Source organism: Diorhabda carinulata, chromosome 3 (assembly GCF_026250575.1).
Source record: "Diorhabda carinulata isolate Delta chromosome 3, icDioCari1.1, whole genome shotgun sequence".
In the NCBI taxonomy this organism is placed as follows: domain Eukaryota; kingdom Metazoa; phylum Arthropoda; class Insecta; order Coleoptera; family Chrysomelidae; genus Diorhabda; species Diorhabda carinulata.
The window spans coordinates 250,937-274,191 of NC_079462.1; the positions used below are offsets into that span (position 1 = coordinate 250,937).

A 23,255-nucleotide genomic window follows, 5' to 3' on the forward strand; every position below is an offset into this window, starting at 1 on the left:
TTCGTATTCGTCAACACACAATAAACTAGAAAGTATCAATATAAGCGAGCCAACCATTAATAGTTGAGGTTTCAAATATGAATGTGATTCGAATAACTTATATAAAATTATACAGGGAACGAGAAAAATATTGATCAACAGAAATTGTAATAAATTCGTATACGGCGTTATTTTGACTTTATGAAAGTTGTATAAAAAAATTTCTCACGTTTATATAATTTATTCGAGTCAAAGATCACAAAAATCAATAGGTCGCGATTTCTATATACGAGGGCTGCTACATAAATTGATGTGAATATGTCAAAACTGACATTGCTGTCATAAAGTTTGACATTTTTAACGGTAAACGTACTCAGAACTAAAAAAATGGATTTGAATCGTGACTTTCGATGAAACGAAAAATGATTTTTTGGTACTTTATTGTTGTTGCTTTGCTCCCGAGGGTCGTTAAGCACCCATATCTTTTGATAAGCCCGTCGTGCTTCGCTTGACATTACCCAAGGTCGATGACCTTTGAAAACCTGATCAGGCGCTTTTGCTTTAACCTTTTGACGTCTTTGTTGACTGTATTATTTAGTTTATCTGATTAAGAGTCACTCACGGATGAATGGACCATAATAAAAATATTTACAAACTAATTAGAAAATCTCATATCAATATAACCATTTTCCAAAATCAAATTTCAAAGTATTTATTCCTATAATGGGTCATCAACCGCACTTAAAACACGAGCCCTTTAGTCATGTTGTTAGCTTGAATATCATTCGCGTTATTTATAGAATACGACAGTCTTAAATGAAGCAGGGTTAAATTTTAAACAGATGTGCAGCAGATAAATTTATTTTATATACGAGGTCCTACCAGTACGTAAATTTACGGGACATTCTGTACAGTAAATTTGTGATCCCTTCTCAAGGATAGATAGAAAACTGAAAAATATTTGGGGTTTGTTAGGTAAAAAATTTTCGTAACCTTTTTTGAAACACCCTAAGTGTGTATATATACATTTACGGAAATGAAATTTGAAATTGTTGAAACTAACTAATCAGATATTAAACGCCTACAGATGCAACATCGAAATTCATTACGTAAAAAGTAAACGCTAAAAAATAAATCAAAAATATCTTGACATATCTGAAATACTCGGTGTATACAGAGTGAACTATGTTAGTTTTATCATGTTAAATCGATGGTTTTCCATTTCTTATTAAAAATTTATTTGGATTTAAACTAGTTAGAGGTACCTAAATAAATCTAACGATGAAATTTCCGTAGAAACACGAACTTTCACGAAAGAATCGAGATCAATTCTAATGCTATATTTGAACATAACCCAACTTTTTTGTGAAACATTACGTAAAACATAAAGACAATTTTAAATATAATACGTAATGCTGTAATCAATAATTTTTTCAATCAATATATGGGTAAATTGATAATAGTGGTGATAGAAAATGTAAAATTTGTGACTAACCTTAAAGTGTTGTGAGTAGTTTTAACTGTACCCTATATATAGACTAATACCAAGTAGCGGGAATGTTTTATAAAATGCGTCGTCCTAGAGGGGTCCAACATTTCCCATTTCATCTAGTAACAGACAATTTTAGACGAAACGTCGTTTTTAAAGGTACGTAAACGACAAAAATTTCTACGAGGAGATATCAACAGTTTTTTTATAATTCTATATGGAATTTCAAATAATGTAGTTAATTCATAAGTATTATTATTCAAAACAATCGTTGTTATGATTTCTCCTCGTATAATATGATTCACGACGCATCGCATGTTCTGTATTAATGTGGTCTGATTACTAAAAGTTGTGACTAATAAACCAACTATAAGTACGTTAACAAGATTCCAGTTTCAATTATTTTTTTATGTGTTTCGTATTTATGTAATAAACTGTCATCCTCAGACATTTGTTTATAGGAAAAAAAATCGATCTTATAGAACCCACATGTACGGGGGTCGTTTGAGAATAATTATTACATACTACGAGCAATTAGAAATACTTTATTGAATAAAAAAAATAGAAGGTATGTTTGAAGGTCATTAATTCTTCTTCTAAATCATCCTCAGATAGTCGTCTATCGAAAAAAAATCGATCTTATAGAACCCACATGTACGGGGGTCGTTTGAAAATAATTATTACATACTACGAGCAATTAGAAATACTTTATTGAATAAAAAAAATAGAAGGTATGTTTGAAGGTCATTAATTCTTCTTCTAAATCATCCTCAGATAGTCGTCTATCGAAAAAAAAATCGATCTTATAGAACCCACATGTACGGGGGTCGTTTGAAAATAATTATTACATACTACGAGCAATTAGAAATACTTTATTGAATAAAAAAAAATAGAAGGTATGTTTGAAGGTCATTAATTCTTCTTCTAAATCATCCTCAGATAGTCGTCTATCGAAAAAAAATCGATCTTATAGAACCCACATGTACGGGGGTCGTTTGAAAATAATTATTACATACTACGAGCAATTAGAAATACTTTATTGAATAAAAAAAATAGAAGGTATGTTTGAAGGTCATTAATTCTTCTTCTAAATCATCCTCAGATAGTCGTCTATCGAAAAAAAATCGATCTTATAGAACCCACATGTACGGGGGTCGTTTGAGAATAATTATTACATACTACGAGCAATTAGAAATACTTTATTGAATAAAAAAAATAGAAGGTATGTTTGAAGGTCATTAATTCTTCTTCTAAATCATCCTCAGATAGTCGTCTATCGAAAAAAAATCGATCTTATAGAACCCACATGTACGGGGGTCGTTTGAGAATAATTATTACATACTACGAGCAATTAGAAATACTTTATTGAATAAAAAAAATAGAAGGTATGTTTGAAGGTCATTAATTCTTCTTCTAAATCATCCTCAGATAGTCGTCTATCGAAAAAAAATCGATCTTATAGAACCCACATGTACGGGGGTCGTTTGAAAATAATTATTACATACTACGAGCAATTAGAAATACTTTATTGAATAAAAAAAAATAGAAGGTATGTTTGAAGGTCATTAATTCTTATTCTAAATCATTCTCAGATAGTCGTCTATCGAAAAAAAATCGATCTTATAGAACCCACATGTACGGGGGTCGTTTGAGAATAATTATTACATACTACGAGCAATTAGAAATACTTTATTGAATAAAAAAATAGAAGGTATGTTTGAAGGTCATTAATTCTTCTTCTAAATCATCCTCAGATAGTCGTCTATCGAAAAAAAATCGATCTTATAGAACCCACATGTACGGGGGTCGTTTGAAAATAATTATTACATACTACGAGCAATTAGAAATACTTTATTGAATAAAAAAAATAGAAGGTATGTTTGAAGGTCATTAATTCTTCTTCTAAATCATTCTCAGATAGTCGTCTATCGAAAAAAAATCGATCTTATAGAACCCACATGTACGGGGGTCGTTTGAAAATAATTATTACATACTACGAGCAATTAGAAATACTTTATTGAATAAAAAAAAATAGAAGGTATGTTTGAAGGTCATTAATTCTTCTTCTAAATCATCCTCAGATAGTCGTCTATCGAAAAAAAATCGATCTTATAGAACCCACATGTACGGGGGTGGTTTGAAAATAATTATTACATACTACGAGCAATTAGAAATACTTTAATGAATAAAAAAAATAGAAGGTATGTTTGAAGGTCATTAATTCTTATTCTAAATCATTCTCAGATAGTCGTCTATCGAAAAAAAATCGATCTTATAGAACCCACATGTACGGGGGTCGTTTGAAAATAATTATTACATACTACGAGCAATTAGAAATACTTTATTGAATAAAAAAAAATAGAAGGTATGTTTGAAGGTCATTAATTCTTATTCTAAATCATTCTCAGATAGTCGTCTATCGAAAAAAAATCGATCTTATAGAACCCACATGTACGGGGGTCGTTTGAGAATAATTATTACATACTACGAGCAATTAGAAATACTTTATTGAATAAAAAAATAGAAGGTATGTTTGAAGGTCATTAATTCTTCTTCTAAATCATTCTCAGATAGTCGTCTATCGAAAAAAAATCGATCTTATAGAACCCACATGTACGGGGGTCGTTTGAAAATAATTATTACATACTACGAGCAATTAGAAATACTTTATTGAATAAAAAAAATAGAAGGTATGTTTGAAGGTCATTAATTCTTATTCTAAATCATTCTCAGATAGTCGTCTATCGAAAAAAAATCGATCTTATAGAACCCACATGTACGGGGGTCGTTTGAGAATAATTATTACATACTACGAGCAATTAGAAATACTTTATTGAATAAAAAAAATAGAAGGTATGTTTGAAGGTCATTAATTCTCATTCTAAATCATTCTCAGATAGTCGTCTATCGAAAAAAAATCGATCTTATAGAACCCACATGTACGGGGGTCGTTTGAGAATAATTATTACATACTACGAGCAATTAGAAATACTTTATTGAATAAAAAAATAGAAGGTATGTTTGAAGGTCATTAATTCTTCTTCTAAATCATTCTCAGATAGTCGTCTATCGAAAAAAAATCGATCTTATAGAACCCACATGTACGGGGGTCGTTTGAAAATAATTATTACATACTACGAGCAATTAGAAATACTTTATTGAATAAAAAAAATAGAAGGTATGTTTGAAGGTCATTAATTCTTATTCTAAATCATTCTCAGATAGTCGTCTATCGAAAAAAAATCGATCTTATAGAACCCACATGTACGGGGGTCGTTTGAGAATAATTATTACATACTACGAGCAATTAGAAATACTTTATTGAATAAAAAAAATAGAAGGTATGTTTGAAGGTCATTAATTCTTATTCTAAATCATTCTCAGATAGTCGTCTATCGAAAAAAAATCGATCTTATAGAACCCACATGTACGGGGGTCGTTTGAGAATAATTATTACATACTACGAGCAATTAGAAATACTTTATTGAATAAAAAAAATAGAAGGTATGTTTGAAGGTCATTAATTCTTATTCTAAATCATTCTCAGATAGTCGTCTATCGAAAAAAAATCGATCTTATAGAACCCACATGTACGGGGGTCGTTTGAGAATAATTATTACATACTACGAGCAATTAGAAATACTTTATTGAATAAAAAAAATAGAAGGTATGTTTGAAGGTCATTAATTCTCATTCTAAATCATTCTCAGATAGTCGTCTATCGAAAAAAAATCGATCTTATAGAACCCACATGTACGGGGGTCGTTTGAGAATAATTATTACATACTACGAGCAATTAGAAATACTTTATTGAATAAAAAAATAGAAGGTATGTTTGAAGGTCATTAATTCTTCTTCTAAATCATTCTCAGATAGTCGTCTATCGAAAAAAAATCGATCTTATAGAACCCACATGTACGGGGGTCGTTTGAAAATAATTATTACATACTACGAGCAATTAGAAATACTTTATTGAATAAAAAAAATAGAAGGTATGTTTGAAGGTCATTAATTCTTATTCTAAATCATTCTCAGATAGTCGTCTATCGAAAAAAAATCGATCTTATAGAACCCACATGTACGGGGGTCGTTTGAGAATAATTATTACATACTACGAGCAATTAGAAATACTTTATTGAATAAAAAAATAGAAGGTATGTTTGAAGGTCATTAATTCTTCTTCTAAATCATTCTCAGATAGTCGTCTATCGAAAAAAAATCGATCTTATAGAACCCACATGTACGGGGGTCGTTTGAAAATAATTATTACATACTACGAGCAATTAGAAATACTTTATTGAATAAAAAAAATAGAAGGTATGTTTGAAGGTCATTAATTCTTATTCTAAATCATTCTCAGATAGTCGTCTATCGAAAAAAAATCGATCTTATAGAACCCACATGTACGGGGGTCGTTTGAGAATAATTATTACATACTACGAGCAATTAGAAATACTTTATTGAATAAAAAAAATAGAAGGTATGTTTGAAGGTCATTAATTCTTCTTCTAAATCATTCTCAGATAGTCGTCTATCGAAAAAAAATCGATCTTATAGAACCCACATGTACGGGGGTCGTTTGAAAATAATTATTACATACTACGAGCAATTAGAAATACTTTATTGAATAAAAAAAAATAGAAGGTATGTTTGAAGGTCATTAATTCTTCTTCTAAATCATCCTCAGATAGTCGTCTATCGAAAAAAAATCGATCTTATAGAACCCACATGTACGGGGGTGGTTTGAAAATAATTATTACATACTACGAGCAATTAGAAATACTTTAATGAATAAAAAAAATAGAAGGTATGTTTGAAGGTCATTAATTCTTATTCTAAATCATTCTCAGATAGTCGTCTATCGAAAAAAAATCGATCTTATAGAACCCACATGTACGGGGGTCGTTTGAAAATAATTATTACATACTACGAGCAATTAGAAATACTTTATTGAATAAAAAAAAATAGAAGGTATGTTTGAAGGTCATTAATTCTTATTCTAAATCATTCTCAGATAGTCGTCTATCGAAAAAAAATCGATCTTATAGAACCCACATGTACGGGGGTCGTTTGAGAATAATTATTACATACTACGAGCAATTAGAAATACTTTATTGAATAAAAAAATAGAAGGTATGTTTGAAGGTCATTAATTCTTCTTCTAAATCATTCTCAGATAGTCGTCTATCGAAAAAAAATCGATCTTATAGAACCCACATGTACGGGGGTCGTTTGAAAATAATTATTACATACTACGAGCAATTAGAAATACTTTATTGAATAAAAAAAATAGAAGGTATGTTTGAAGGTCATTAATTCTTATTCTAAATCATTCTCAGATAGTCGTCTATCGAAAAAAAATCGATCTTATAGAACCCACATGTACGGGGGTCGTTTGAGAATAATTATTACATACTACGAGCAATTAGAAATACTTTATTGAATAAAAAAAATAGAAGGTATGTTTGAAGGTCATTAATTCTCATTCTAAATCATTCTCAGATAGTCGTCTATCGAAAAAAAATCGATCTTATAGAACCCACATGTACGGGGGTCGTTTGAGAATAATTATTACATACTACGAGCAATTAGAAATACTTTATTGAATAAAAAAATAGAAGGTATGTTTGAAGGTCATTAATTCTTCTTCTAAATCATTCTCAGATAGTCGTCTATCGAAAAAAAATCGATCTTATAGAACCCACATGTACGGGGGTCGTTTGAAAATAATTATTACATACTACGAGCAATTAGAAATACTTTATTGAATAAAAAAAATAGAAGGTATGTTTGAAGGTCATTAATTCTTATTCTAAATCATTCTCAGATAGTCGTCTATCGAAAAAAAATCGATCTTATAGAACCCACATGTACGGGGGTCGTTTGAGAATAATTATTACATACTACGAGCAATTAGAAATACTTTATTGAATAAAAAAAATAGAAGGTATGTTTGAAGGTCATTAATTCTCATTCTAAATCATTCTCAGATAGTCGTCTATCGAAAAAAAATCGATCTTATAGAACCCACATGTACGGGGGTCGTTTGAGAATAATTATTACATACTACGAGCAATTAGAAATACTTTATTGAATAAAAAAAATAGAAGGTATGTTTGAAGGTCATTAATTCTTATTCTAAATCATTCTCAGATAGTCGTCTATCGAAAAAAAATCGATCTTATAGAACCCACATGTACGGGGGTCGTTTGAGAATAATTATTACATACTACGAGCAATTAGAAATACTTTATTGAATAAAAAAATAGAAGGTATGATTGAAGGTCATTAATTCTTCTTCTAAATCATTCTCAGATAGTCGCCTAGCTGGGAGTATGGCTTCTAAGAGTGTTTAAAGTCTTATAAATCGATATCGTTTAATCAAAATAATCAAAGTCCTCCTGGATTTTACGCTTTCTACTGATTCCTATAGCTACTAGTTTCATTCTGTAAATTGTTCACTTTTCAGACCGGTTTTCGTGTTATTGCGCCTCTTCAACACGACATATATATCTTGTTTAAGCTCTTAAGTAGAAGAAGTACAGATATGGCGTGTAAAAATTAATAAAATCAGCTTAGAATGAAGATATCACGGTCTGGTTGTTTCTCATGAATGGATATCCTCTTATCGACGATTTTTTGCTTATAAATTAGCGGTTGTATAGTCAGTACCTTCTTTAATTACTTTTGCGTGTTCAATTTAATGTATGGAATTTCTAACAGCTTCGTAAGTGGAACTAACAAAGCATGGTTTTGAGGAAATATTTTACACATAATAATCTTTAGTATAAGTCGTACTAATTATCTCTATAATACGAATCTAGTTAAAAAATATACAATTTTTTTCGAAAATAAGTAGGTTTTGTTGTTGCACGACAATTCCCAGTCGTATACAACTCATCATACCATAAAAACAATAAAAAATATGGTTTGAAACCATGTAATACCCTCCCTGTAGCCCAGATCTCGCCCTCTCAGACTTTACACCTGTCAAGGAGTGAATCGTTTGTTTAAAATTAAATTTCTAAAGGCGTAAACTATTTTAAAAAATAATTATTCTGTTATACACTGATTTTAGTTTATGTGTATGTAATTTTTGACTAATCCTCGTATAATTATTTTGATAATAACAACCGTTTCGTGGTTGGTAATCCTGCTGTTTAAAGCGGCGTCGTAAACAATGCAGACGGTATATAAAACACGGTTAAATTGAAATTTATAACAACGAAAACAACATGGAATACTGAAGTCGTGCTTTCGTAAAACAAAAGTATAGTTATATACATTTTCTGTCACGTTGCCAAAAATATCGCGAAAACAACTATGTCGGTCTGTGTAAAAAATACAAAACGGAAAATAGATGGAGTTGTTTTGTAACACGTGTCGCGTAATCCAGTTTTCGATATAAAATACTTGACAATTTTTTAATCCCGATCGATTTGAATTTTCCGCGTTCCTAATTGAATTTAATGTGAAATAAAAATAGGATAAGTTTAATTTAAATATTTATTTCAGTCTAAAACAAACCAAAAGATAATAAAATAATGCGAGATGGATGGCGAAATATAATTAGTGACCTCATTTTCTCGAATCACCCATAAAAACTTATGAAATCAACTCGAGAGATTGAATCAGTTTTTCTATATGATACAGTACTAATTATTGATTTTACAGTTTCCTATAACGTGACGAAATAGAACTTCGTGGTTTGAGGTAGAGATGGCGTTAAAAAAGAGATAAAATGGCGTCCTTGTTTAACTCAAACTACGATACAAAATATTTTATTTTCATACTTCTTGTTTAGTTAAAAATACTACTGAAGTGTTGTTAAGTTTTTAATTATAAATAAATTACGATTTTATAAGCGTTTTATGAGAAAAACAAATCCTAAATCAACCAAGTTTTAGTTAAACATGGCGACTGACAAAAGTAACCAGAAATGAATTTTAAGTTTGATCATATTTACATAAAGTAAATTATCTTGTTTTAACTTGATAAGTACGAGGAAAAAATATTAGAAAATGTACTAGATAAAATTGTATATATCACACATTCTGTTTTAAAAATAAATTCCGACCATTAAAACAAATATTTTCGGTGTTTCTTTACATATACCATATGTCGATTCTGTTTAAAATAAAAACCGTGCATATAAACGTTGTTTTATGCCCAATTTCCTGATAGGATGTCATTTTATTCAATTTTTTTTACGAAACAATAAATTTTCTGATAACTAAAAAAAGAATCTATATAAATGGAATGTATATACAAGAGGTTAAATGTCGATTGGAATCAGGGATTTTCTACCGAGCGTATTATATTTTTAAAGATAAAAAATAATATACGAGGTTGATTGAATAGTTAAAAAAAAATTAATATATACGATGTGCTGAAACGTGAGTAATGTAATGTAATAATTATATAATTTATAGGTTATGTCATCTGATAACAACACAAATATGATATTTAATAAAATTTAATAAAAAAAAAACGATTTAATGGTAACCGTAATTGATTCAAGAAACATTTTCTTGGCAGGTAAAGGTATGACCGAGGTGGGGGTAATCCGGGGTAGTCCGGACTCGGACTGCAATAGCAACCACCATGGATCATCCAGTTACCTTAGCAATACATCTTCCCAAGACATCGACTTTATACAAGATAATTCTGATTACCAATGGTTTATCGATTACGGGTAAGTAAAATTAAAAAAAAAAAGACTGCAAATTATATATTTTTTTCCTTTTACTGTTAATTATTTATCTAAATATGTTTATCGATATTTAGGTAAGTGGTACACCCTGTATTTTAATAATAAATCTTAAAAATACATGGAAAACAAAATGAATCATTTCTCTTGATTGCGAAGGTTAACTCGAACAATACTGGTTTTTTTATCACATTACATTGATAAGGAGAAGCTGCATCATATCCTTAATTCAAAATTCTAGTAGTTTTATAAAGTTGTGTAAAGTGATTAATGGGCGGGGTTCGTAAAAAAAGGTATAACATCACTTTAATACCAAAAAAAAATTATTAATTACTTCATACATTTTAAATAATTTATTGTATAATATTATTTACAAAAAGAGAGCGATGCGATTCGTGTTATGGGGGAGATAGGGGCATTTTTAAATTGTATATGGTTCATTTTACGAATGACCCTGATCAGTAAAACAAAGTCAGGTCATCGACCCTTATATGATCTAATCTATAAGTTCCTGATCAACTCTGGATCGTCTATGGGTCAAATTACTTTCTTCTATATTGAGTCGAGCATCCTCATGGTACACTCAGTGTCAAACTCTAATCAAATTCTTTCCACCTCTCTTCAAAATGATATTGGTATTGATGGTAATGTTCTTTGGTATATCAAAGCCAGTCAAAAGTTTCGGTCCATAAGTCGGTGACCTAGTACAAGCGCCCCCGGTTGCTCTACAGTGTAAAGAAGTTTGTGTTGTTCCAACTGGATGTATTCGTCTGGTTTTATTAAAATTGTTTCCAGATACAGAGATGGAGGCACCAACAACCACACGAGTATTCTCTCCTTGCCGGAATCCTACGAAGCCGGCGATTTGAATTACTACGACGCTTTTTCTAAAAACATGGACGCTAATTTGGCCGAAGCCGATATGGAAAGTTTTCGTACCGAAGATATACACGCTCTATTGACCAATTTACCACCAATGTGCACGGATCATTTAAGTCAAGAGGTAAAAATTCACCGTTTCGAATTAAATACGATATGAAAAGTTTTCTTTCCAGAATAATCGTCAAGGGGAATGCTACGCCAGCGTATCGGGATCGATGATGGCAAAATTCGATCTGGAAAGTTCCATCAGTCCGCACAGTAGTTCCCAAGGTGACGAATGTTCGGCCAATTCTAATTCGATGTCGATATGCAAATCGGAATTGCTCTTTAGTCCAGTGAAAGAAACACCGGTACCAGTTAATTTCAGCGTTGATTCACTGGACTGCGATTTGCACGACATGATGTTAACCTGTCAAGCCAACAAGGATAATTATACCATAGCCTTCGAAGGATCAGTTACCATGTATTCCGAAGACAGTGATTACATCGATAAAGGTAAGTACGATTTAAATTTGGCAACGCAGGAATTTCTACAAACGTAAATATATTCTAGATATATTCTACTGATTTCTGTCAAATTATATTTTAAAGCTTCGTATCAATTTATTTTTTACGCTTTCCCATTGAATTATGTTTTATATAGAACAGTTTCCTATCAAACTATCATTTACAGTTTTCTAATAAATTATTTTTTACAGTTTCCTATGAAATTATATTTTATCTTTTACAGTTTCCTATCAATTTATATTTTACACTTTCCTACTATACGCTAGGATAATTGATTTTATTAGTTCAGCTTCTGAAGTAGAGATGGCGTAACTAGTAAAAAATAAATTTGTTTATTGTAAACGTTGGCAAATCTACATAAGAAAATTTGCTTCAAATGGGATTGAATTTCAATTGACTATTTATATTAATTGGTATGATAATAAATTATTTCTCCAAAGTTTATTGCAGTGTTTTTTGCATTGAAAATTATTATACTTTATGTTCATTGTGAGCAATAAGCGAAGTTAAGTAATTTGAAATTATAAGAAATATTTTACATCAAAATTTATTTAAATTCATAAAAGATGAAAAAAAAATTTTTGAAATGAACAAATATATTTTTAAATTCCACAATAATCATTCGAAAAATGTTTATTTCCACTTTTTGTTTACAAATGATATCAAAATCTACAGGGTACAATAAAATTTCTAAATAAATATTGACTAATGATGGACTAACGATCATTGTACACTAACAAATATTCCTAATAATGAAAAATAATCACTTTTTATAGATAAATCTGAGAATTCTCATCATTCTGATAGTTCTGTTTGGCCGAGTAACGTCAAGAATAATATAAAAGTGATCGATGGTGCGATGACTCGATCTGATTCGAATAGTTTTACTACTTGGAGCAAATTGAAGAAACTCGGTAGCGAAAATATACTCAGAAAACATCCTTCGGGAAACAATAATAATTCGACGAGTGAAACTAGTCATTTAGGATTAACCGATACGGCTGCAAAAAGTCAAAGCATGCCGGACCTGTACAAACGGAAGTTGAAGAATATGGCGGCTGTTAGTGTGCAATCAAAAAATAGTTCGGTATGTAAATCATTTGAAACATTAATATAATCAAGCGATGTTGCCAAATCGTTAAAAAAAGTATGAGGTGAAAATAATTTTTAGTAGCGGGTGGGTAGTCTGCCATATTTTAGAAATGGAGTATCTTACAGCTTCGGGGATGAAAATTTTGTGATAAAAGTGGCCACGAAAAACACGTAGAAATTATTTTTAGATTCATAGGTTCACCACTATAGGGCGTATTTGGAAATATGAGGTTAGAAATGTTGATTTTTTCAAAATTAATCCAATTAAGTGGCACTTTATATACGATAATTGAATTCTTTAACAAATACTGCGCATTTTTTGTTTCAAATATTTCAGTCTATCTCTTCATATAAGAGGTGGGGGTGAGTGGGAAATTTGTTATCAAAAATTGCCTGTAAGTCCGGTTGTGTTTAACCGATTTTTATAAACTCGATGTTGTTTAAAAGAACTTTTGTTCAGCAATACGAAAAATATAAATTTCAATAAATTTAATCAGCAACGTAAATGCTAGAGGGCGCTATATCATATATTTGCGATATTGTGATTTTTCCTCATAAATTTGAATAGAAGCGTAAAATTTTGAGTAAATATTTCGAAATATAACTAATTTGGCATTAAAATAGCGAAAACCGCATGTCGATATCTTTTTTATGTTTCGAGATATATCAAGAAATAAATAAACTTCGACACGATAAGTAATTTCTTGATATATCTCGAAACGTAAAAAAGATATCGACATGCGGTTTTCGCTATTTTAACGCTAATTTAGTTATATTTCGAAATATTTACTCAAACTTTTACGCTTCTATCTAAATTTGTCTAGAAAAATCGCAATATTTTAAAGATATGTAACAACGCCCTCTAGCTTTTAGGTTGCTAATTAAATTTATTGAAATTTATATATTTCGTATTGCCGAACAAAAGTTCTTTGAAATGATATCAAGTTTATAAAAATCGGTTAAACAGAACCGGACTTAGAGGCAATTTTTGATAACAATCTTCCCGCTCACCCCCGCGTCTTATTTGAAGAGATAGACTAAAATGTGTTGAATAAAAAAAGCGTAGAATTTATTGAAGATTTCGATTATCGTATATAAAGTGCGCGAATTTTGAAAAATTTTATTCTATATTTCCAAATACAGCTTCATCTGTCCACCCGGTATAAAATTAAATCGTTTTATTTTTTTTTAGATGATATTAACGTTGTTATATCGAGTTTGAATTAATTTTTCATAGTATTTATGCTTCTAATACAAATTTTCAAATCAAATCTAGTTACACTGAGAAAAATGTTTCTAACGATTGATTTTAATTTCAGACCGACAGTTGCACGATAAAAAAACGTCCCGTTAAACTTTTCGATATTCAACATCAATCGAACGGCAACGGAAGCGGTAGTATATCCGAAATGGCGACTTCCGTCGACGTCAGTTTCAGCGATAACGCCAACAACAAACAACCGAACTTCAGTCTCGTGAAATTGTTTATGAAACAAAAAAGTATGAGCGCCGAAGGTATGTCTACCACCATGGACCAATTATCCTCTTCGGAAAATTGGCCCGTAAGTCAATCGGGCGGAAGTTGTTATTCGGAATCTAAAGATAATTTGAAAATTAATGCTCGAGACGTTTCGAAAACGTCAAATTGCGAAATAATGAACGAATTAGCGGAAAGTTTATCGAAACTCGATTTGGGTAATGAGGAAACGAATAAAAACATTAACAACAATAATAACGATAACGAAAAGATGAATAGAAGTATACAGACGTCGCAATTTTCCGAAATAACGAATTTAAAACAAGCTAACAAATTAAAATCGTCGGAAAATACTACTAAAAGATTCATAAAAATAATAGAACCGTCGTTTTTGACTAAATTAAAAAAAGAAGGCCAAGTCGAAAAACCGGTATACGTCTTATATCCCGATTACGTTTTACCGAATTTGGATTTCCTCAACGACAAAACCATATCACCCGAACTACGTTTGTTACCCCAAAAACCTACCGTCGCAACAAATAAACGCAGACCGTTCAGTTGTAACGATTTGGAATCCCTAAAGAAAAAAGGTTTCGCTCACGTACAAGATTGGGATTCGTTAAACGTCTTACTACCGTACGAATACCGTAAAATCCTATCGGAAATACCGGAAGTATCCCAACATATCAAAAAACCTTCGTTCGTACAAAATAAATTCCCCAAAAGAAGACCTTTAAGTTGCGAGATAATAAATCAATCATCTAGTTCGAGTACTACGACACAACCGAGCTCAGGTTACAGAGGATCTTCCAGTTTATTGACCGATTCCCAAAACAGTCCGGTACCTAACACCAATCCCTTATTCGTTTATCGGTACGACAGCGTAACCAGCTCCGAAGCTAGTTTATTAAACAGCGAAAAACAACGTAGTATAACAACAACAGCTCAAATAAGAACGCAGGAGGAATGTCTACCGCCAAGACCTCCGCTTCCAAGGGGAATACTAAGAAAAGGTATCGAAAAGGTAAGTATTAGATTTTAGAAGGACAATCCGTATGATATTTCATTTAATATATTGTTGTAGATCGAGGCGAATAAGCGATACAGCATGTACGAAACCAGCGAAGAAGAAACCAACGAAGATCCGACTTATAAAAGAAAATCTTTACCGGAACCTTATTATCTAATTCGGAATAAACGTTTTTCGGAAACTGAAGACGAAGGCGTAGACGCCGGAACGTCGAGTAGCAGTTTGGACGAGCATCCGGATAGTCTACCGCACACCGACGTATCTAATATGAGCATCGACGAATTGGCGCAACTGGAGGAATTTTTAAAATTGAGCGGAATCTCTGCGACGGATCAAGAAGAATTGACCGAAAAAAATTTGGGACAATTGAGATCGTACGTCAGTAAATTTTTAACGTTGAAAATTAATCAGGAGAACGGCGAACATTTCGGCGGGAAAAAGTGCGTCAGTTTCGCCGAAAAGGTTAACGTTTTACCTAAATATTTGGAAAGTAAACAGTTTATACCGCCGAATAATTCGCCGAACGTTTCGGCTTTTATACAACAAAAAAATTATCAGGTGGGTACAAATAATTATAAAACTTGTGTTTTAACGAAATTTACGTAGTTGAACGTGGCAACAATGTAAAAATAATAAGCTGTCAGTTACTATCGAGATTATGTGATAGCGCAGACAGGAAACGTTCAGTATTCCGTCCGTTCTATTTACCTTAATATAGACTCGTCGGAATTTCAAGTTTTCCGCGCAACTGTACCCTCCCTTCCTTTCCATTAAGTAACAAAAAAAAACTTCTTGCCTATATTAACTTCTTTTTAAAACTAAACAAAAAAATATTACAAAATGTATCCTCAAACTTCCAAAGGAAACGTTTTTTTTATGCAGGATCCATGTCATACCCAATTTACCCCTTCCTCAACAATAAACCTTTCTCTCTCTCTCGCTCACATACACGCACAGATTTCTAGTACATTGTTGCCAGATTTAAGAAAGTTCCTTCAATATAAAGTAATTTTAGTAATAAGAATAGATTTTTGGACGAAATTTTTTATCAAGCAAAATTAGTAAAAAAACATATTTGAGGTTACATTTTAACAAAAAAAGATTTATCTTTTTGCCATTTTGGATATTTTTGGAAATATTGATATATAAAAAAAAAGTGTTTTAAATATTTCACATTTGTTTCGTCAAAAAAATTCGTTATATTATGAAATGACGACACAAATTCGTTAGTTGTGAGGTTATGACACGTGACTGACGTCAACAATTTCAAATTTTTCCCGCTAAAACTTATAAAACTTTTATTTTCTTCTCGGATAACCATCACAGTTTGTAATTGAGGTTAGGACGAATTTTTTAATACGTCATGCGTTTAGATAGACGACAAATGTCACGTGACTAATTTTATATGCACGCACAGATTTCTAGTACATTGTTGCCAGATTTAAGAAAGTTCCTTCAATATAAAGTATTTTTAGTAATAAGAATAGAGTTTTGGACGAAATTGTTTATCAAGCAATTTTTTTAATCACTTTATCATTATTTTTATAAAAATTAATCGCGTTGAACTTAACGGAATATTCTATTTTCGATACGCCATAATAAATTAGTTTTATTTTCATATTTAAATTGAGAAAAATTAATTGAAATTTTCCTATTCGTTGTCCACCCGTAATTAATTAATTATAAACATTTAAAAACGTTTCGTAAAAAAGTTTGGCAACACTGGGTTGATGTGAACACGATTCATTGACAAGATGACTTCCGCAAAAAATTTTTACTGACGGAAATAAATTTTTATTGGATTTTTAGACAAAATCGTTTATCAAACAAATATTTTCACCATAAAACACAATATTTTCGTTACGCCACTGTCAATGGTTCCAAATTAAATTTTTTATTAGTTTATTCAAAGATATAATTGAAATTACACAGTTTTTCTTTTCATATTTGGTTTTGTCCACCCTGTTCGCAGGATTTTTGTTACTAATTAAAAGAAAAAATCGTAAAATAGCCCGGCAACACTGCGGTAATGTCAACGTTTCGCTCGCAAAATGGCTTCCGCAGAAAAATTACTATATTTTTATAATTGAAACGTCTGGTTCTATATATGATTTTATTACTCATATAAACATAAATTTCTTGCTAATTACTCAGATTTCGAAATAAATAATTCAAGAAAACAATATTATAACATTTTTTTTTATTTATATCAATCGTACCTTCCAAGTAGACATCCAGAACGTAACGTCACGGCCGTCATATTCTTCTAGTTCACATTCCAAACAAATTTTGTGAGGTAGTGTGTGTTTTTAACGTTATTTAAAAAAAATATTTTATTAAATGACTGTTGTATAATATGGTAACGTGTTTTGTACTAGAATATATTTCAATTTACGATTGTCGACGCAGTAAAAACTTTGTTTTGAAACAGATACCTGACCTGTGTTAATAATGGCGGTATGTGACGTCAATACTCCCGTAGTCTATTCTACAAGCACGTAGTTTAAATATTATTACGCGGCGTTGTCACGTTTACTTTTACTTCAGGGCTAATCGGAAAAAAATATTTTCATCAAAATTTTCTAACGTATTATTTTTTTATTAAAAAATTTATATATAAACGTGCATTATTATTTTATTATTTCAATAAATTTTGAAAAAAAAAATTAAAATATGATAATTCTGAAATATTAGATTTTTACGAATATTTGAATATTTCCGTTACGATTCATATTGGTTTAGGTCTCTTTTGATAAAAACTGGAAATAGGTCGAAACGTCGATTTTTTTACTTATTATTTTGATCGAAAAAGACCTAAAATCGAGATAAATCACAATGTAAAACATATAAAAAGATCTAAAAAGTAAAAAAGATTTCATTTTTTATTTTACAGACTAAAAAGTTGAGCGAACAACCGATATGCGAAGAAAACGAAAACAGTCCGAATTACTCCAGCCCCCAAACGACTCCGATTCATCTAAACAAAACTTTATCCGATAATTTAATACAAAAGCGATCGCTTATAAGCGCAGTAACCGACGCAGTCGAACAAATAATGCACCATTTCTCATTAGCATCCAACCAAATGGAATTGAACGCACTAGGGGATTCGAGTACGAACCCCGCATGCGCGAAATTGTGTCTAACCACGCTATGTCCGGCTTTATACGCCGTTTTGAGCGACGGATTAAAACCTAATTTGGAAACCAGCTTCGGAGCTATACACAATTCGGTGTGGCAAGTAGTAGAAGCTTCCGCTCAACAAGGACCTCTCACCAAAGCTTTACACGATTTGGTAATGAGAATAAACAGCGAAGACGCAATTACCGAAGGTCTAGTCAAATTCAACGCTTTCGTTTTCGGTTTGCTCAACGTTAGATCTTTGGACGCGTGGACCAGCTTTTTGAGAACCAGAGAAAGCGTACTCAAAAAACATTACACCGCCGATTCTCTATTGGTGATGTCGCATACCGGAGGTGCTAACGTTAGATCTCTGCTGGATACTATGGTCACCGCTTTACAACCCCTCGCCTTTTTACCCTTTCAATTCGATTTACTTTTCGAATTTAAACAACTACATCAAAGTTTCAAGAGGATGGATTCTTATAATCAATCTTTCAGTCCCACCCACAAGGTAAGCGCCATTTTAGGTAATTTTCCAAAACATCTTGTTTTTTTTTCTTTTGAAATATTAAGTGTTTTCATACTTTCTAATCTCCCCGTAGAGATGATCTTTTCATCCAGTATATTATTAATATTTACAAAAATATTTGATTTTTGAATATCGAAATTCGTTATACTATGAAATGACGTTACAAATTCGTTATTTGTGAGGTTATGTCACGTTAGTAACTGTCATCGCTTGTCTAATAACGTCATAATCCTTAATTGAGGTTATGACAATGTTCTTATGCGCCAATCTGACGTCATTGATTTATGTCACTATTTTATTTCGCCATTAAAACTATTAAAGTTGTCATTGGAATCAAAATTAGTAAAAAAACATATTTGAGGTTAAGTTTCGACCAAAAAAAGATTTTTCTTCTTTTCTGACTCATAAAATCGCGTTTGGATTTTAAATATTTTACATTTTTTTTGTCAAAAAAATTCGTTATACTATGAAATGACGTCACAAATTCGTTATTTGTGAGGTTATGTCACGTGACTGACGTTTACAATCTCGAATTTTCCCCGCTAAAACTTTTAAAAATGTCATCGCTTGTCTAATAACGTCATAATTCTTAATTGAGGTTATGACAATGTTCTTATGCGCCAATCTCACGTGACTGTTTTTATGTCACTATTTTATTTCGCCATTAAAATTATTAAAATTGTCATTGGAATCAAAATTAGTAAAAAAACATATTTGAGGTTACATTTTAACAAAAAAAGATTTATCTTTTTGCCATTTTGGATATTTTTGGAAATATTGATATATAAAAAAAGTGTTTATTTTCATACTTTATATTTACGTAGTTGAACGTGGCAACAATGTAAAAATAATAAACTGACAATTACTATCGAGATTATGTGGTAGCCAGACAGGAAACGTTCAGTATTCCGTCCGTTCTATTTACCTTAATATAGACTCGTCGGAATTTCAAGTTTTCCGCGCAACTGTACCCTCCCTTCCTTTCCATTAAGTAACAAAAAAAAACTTCTTGCCTATATTAACTTCTTTTTAAAACTAAACAAAAAAATATTACAAAATGTATCCTCAAACTTCCAAAGGAAACGTTTTTTTTATGCAGGATCCATGTCATACCCAATTTATCCCTTCCTCAACAATAAACCTTTCTCTCTCTCTCGCTCACATACACGCACAGATTTCTAGTACATTGTTGCCAGATTTAAGAAAGTTCCTTCAATATAAAGTAATTTTAGTAATAAGAATAGATTTTTGGACGAAATTTTTTATCAAGCAAAATTAGTAAAAAAACATATTTGAGGTTACATTTTAACAAAAAAAGATTTATCTTTTTGCCATTTTGGATATTTTTGGAAATATTGATATATAAAAAAAAGTGTTTTAAATATTTCACATTTGTTTCGTCAAAAAAATTCGTTATATTATGAAATGACGACACAAATTCGTTAGTTGTGAGGTTATGACACGTGACTGACGTCAACAATTTCAAGTTTTTCCCGCTAAAACTTATAAAACTTTTATTTTCTTCTCGGATAACCATCACAGTTGGTAATTGAGGTTAGGACGAATTTTTTAATACGTCATGCGTTTAGATAGACGACAAATGTCACATGACTAATTTTATATGTAAAAATTAGTAAAAAAACTTCCTATTTTCCTCGTATATTATATCTAACACATAAAAAAATTTTTACACTTTTCCAATTTTTTTTTTTTCGTCAATAAAACTCGAAATACTATGAAGTGACGTCAAAAATTGGCAGTTATGTCACGTGATTTCCCCCGCTAAAACTGTCGCTACATCTCGAATAAACGTCATAATTTGTAATTGAGGTTATGAAACATTTTTTTACCACGTCGGCTCCTCGAAAGAAATCAAAATTAATAAAATAACGTATTTGAGGTTATGTTTTATGTTGTAGTTAATTATACGATGTGTAAACGTTTTTTTAGCATTCCCCGTCTCCTAATTTCAAACAATTCAATTCTACCAAAATGGATGTATCTCGATCGAGATCGAATTCTGAATCAGAAGAAGTTTTGACCGTGAAAAATTATTCGCCGTTAGAATCACAGCTTCCGGACGTTATAAATACGTCCCCCGTATCTAAATCGAAATTGAGGTTAGAAAGACCTAGATCGTGCGTCGAAAGCTCCGGTACGGCTCACCCTAATTTCAAATTAGGCGAAAATATTAACGATATAGCGAAAAAACGTTGGTCTGGCATCGCTTTGACTTCGAAATTATACCAAGCTTTCGATAAATTAGCAAAAGAAGACGAGGAATATATAGACAGTTTGGAAAATACTAAAATCGATAAAAACGACGAACCGGAATCGCTCGATTCGAATTTTTCGGACGAAAAACCGATCAACGGTAAAAGGTAAATATCGTCGAAAATTCATCGTCAGTCACCTATGAATACATAAAACGTCGTGTTTTTAGGTTCAAAAAGTTGCAACAGAAATGGGAAAAATTGAGCGGACATAATCCGTTGGAATCCCCGCCGTCTTCGCCCACTCACGCGGTAAAATCGAAAATACCGCGTCCGATAACATCCCCGATAAAACCGTCCGGCATACCGATCCCAGTTACCAACGCAAAAATCGGCAAGAAAATGACCGCCCAACCGAAAAACGTCGCTAATAATATCAAAAATTCACCCGCGAAAAGAAACAACGCGCCAAATACGAGGTAAATAATTAGATAATGCTCGTTTCACACGATCCGGTTCTAATTGAACGTTTATTCCAGAACTAGTAGGGTGGATCAACTGGACAATCCTCACGACATAGTCAGACACCCGCAGAGACCCAGCAGTTTACCGTACAGTAAACCGACACAACAAAATGGTAAAACCACCAAAATTACCCCGCCCAGAAGGGCAGCTTCGAGTTCGTTGAGCAGAAGACCCGTAACGCAAACTAACGTACCAAAGTAAGTATATCCGCCACAAAAAACTAATCATCTCGTTTTTTTACAGAGTAATCAAGATAAAATTATTATTTTCAGTTTTTTTTGACACTTTTACTACACAAATTCAACTTTATTTTTTACTACAGTCATAATATTAGTTTATTTTGATCCATCCTGTACACCTATTCTTTTATTTATTTCATTCTAAATTGTTTGAATGATATTATTTTCGTCCACCCTGTAAATCGAATTTAGTTTCAAAAATTTTTTGTATTGTTTATCCGAGACGTTTCTTTTGGTTCACCATGTATCATAGATACAATGATTCTTTGAAAAAAATTTTATCCAATATCTAACTCATGTTTAAATTCGTCCACCCTGTACGACTATAATTAGACTAATAGCAATCCACCCTGTAAATATATAGTTATGAGACGTTCCTTTTGGTTCACCCTGTATCACAATAGATACATTGATTCTTTGAAAAAAATTTTATCCAATATCTAACTCATATTTAAATTCGTCCACCCTGTACGATTATAATTGGACTAATAGCAATCCACCCTGTAAATATATAGTTATGAGACGTTCCTTTTGGTTCACCCTGTATCACAATAGATACAATGATTCTTTGAAAAAATTTTATCCAATACTTAATTCTTGTTTAAATTCGTCCACCCTGTACGATTATAATTGGACTAATAGCAATCCACCCTGTAAATATATAGTTATGAGACGTTCCTTTTGGTTCACCCTGTATCACATAAGATACAATGATTCTTTGAAAAAAATTTTATCCAATATCTAACTCATGTTTAAATTCGTCCACCCTGTACGATTATAATTGGACTAATAGCAATCCACCCTGTAAATATATAGTTATGAGACGTTCCTTTTGGTTCACCCTGTATCACAATAGATACAATGATTCTTTGAAAAAAATTTTATCCAATATCTAACTCATGTTTAAATTCGTCCACCCTGTACGATTATAATTGGACTAATAGCAATCCACCCTGTAAATATATAGTTATGAGACGTTCCTTTTGGTTCACCCTGTATCACAATAGATACAATGATTCTTTGAAAAAATTTTATCCAATACTTAATTCTTGTTTAAATTCGTCCACCCTGTACGATTATAATTGGACTAATAGCAATCCACCCTGTAAATATATAGTTATGAGACGTTCCTTTTGGTTCACCCTGTATCACATAAGATACAATGATTCTTTGAAAAAATTTTATCCAATATCTAACTCATGTTTAAATTCGTCCACCCTGTACGATTATAATTGGACTAATAGCAATCCACCCTGTAAATATATAGTTATGAGACGTTCCTTTTGGTTCACCCTGTATCACAATAGATACAATGATTCTTTGAAAAAAATTTTATCCAATATCTAACTCATGTTTAAATTCGTCCACCCTGTACGATTATAATTGGACTAATAGCAATCCACCCTGTAAATATATAGTTATGAGACGTTCCTTTTGGTTCACCCTGTATCAGAATAGAT

At 31.5% G+C, this 23,255-nt stretch overlaps 1 protein-coding gene across 8 annotated transcripts in view; it reads left to right on the forward strand.

The window, feature by feature from the left end:
• Positions 1–23,255, forward strand: part of LOC130891091 (uncharacterized) — a 36,030-nt gene that overhangs the window by 7,623 nt on the left and 5,152 nt on the right. For 4 of the 8 annotated variants that reach the window (XM_057795636.1, XM_057795630.1, XM_057795637.1 and 1 more), the window contains 10 exons: positions 10,007–10,163; positions 10,974–11,181; positions 11,234–11,555; positions 12,344–12,654; positions 13,979–15,160; positions 15,221–15,724; positions 18,060–18,800; positions 20,769–21,199; positions 21,262–21,510; positions 21,571–21,753. In XM_057795636.1, coding sequence (XP_057651619.1) covers positions 10,007–10,163; positions 10,974–11,181; positions 11,234–11,555; positions 12,344–12,654; positions 13,979–15,160; positions 15,221–15,724; positions 18,060–18,800; positions 20,769–21,199; positions 21,262–21,510; positions 21,571–21,753 — 4,288 coding nt within the window. Of the gene's footprint in view, positions 1–1,275; positions 1,628–10,006; positions 10,164–10,973; positions 11,182–11,233; positions 11,556–12,343; positions 12,655–13,978; positions 15,161–15,220; positions 15,725–18,059; positions 18,801–20,768; positions 21,200–21,261; positions 21,511–21,570; positions 21,754–23,255 lie in introns of all 8 variants that reach the window. The other 4 variants (XM_057795631.1, XM_057795633.1, XM_057795634.1 and 1 more) reach the window with 4 other exon arrangements.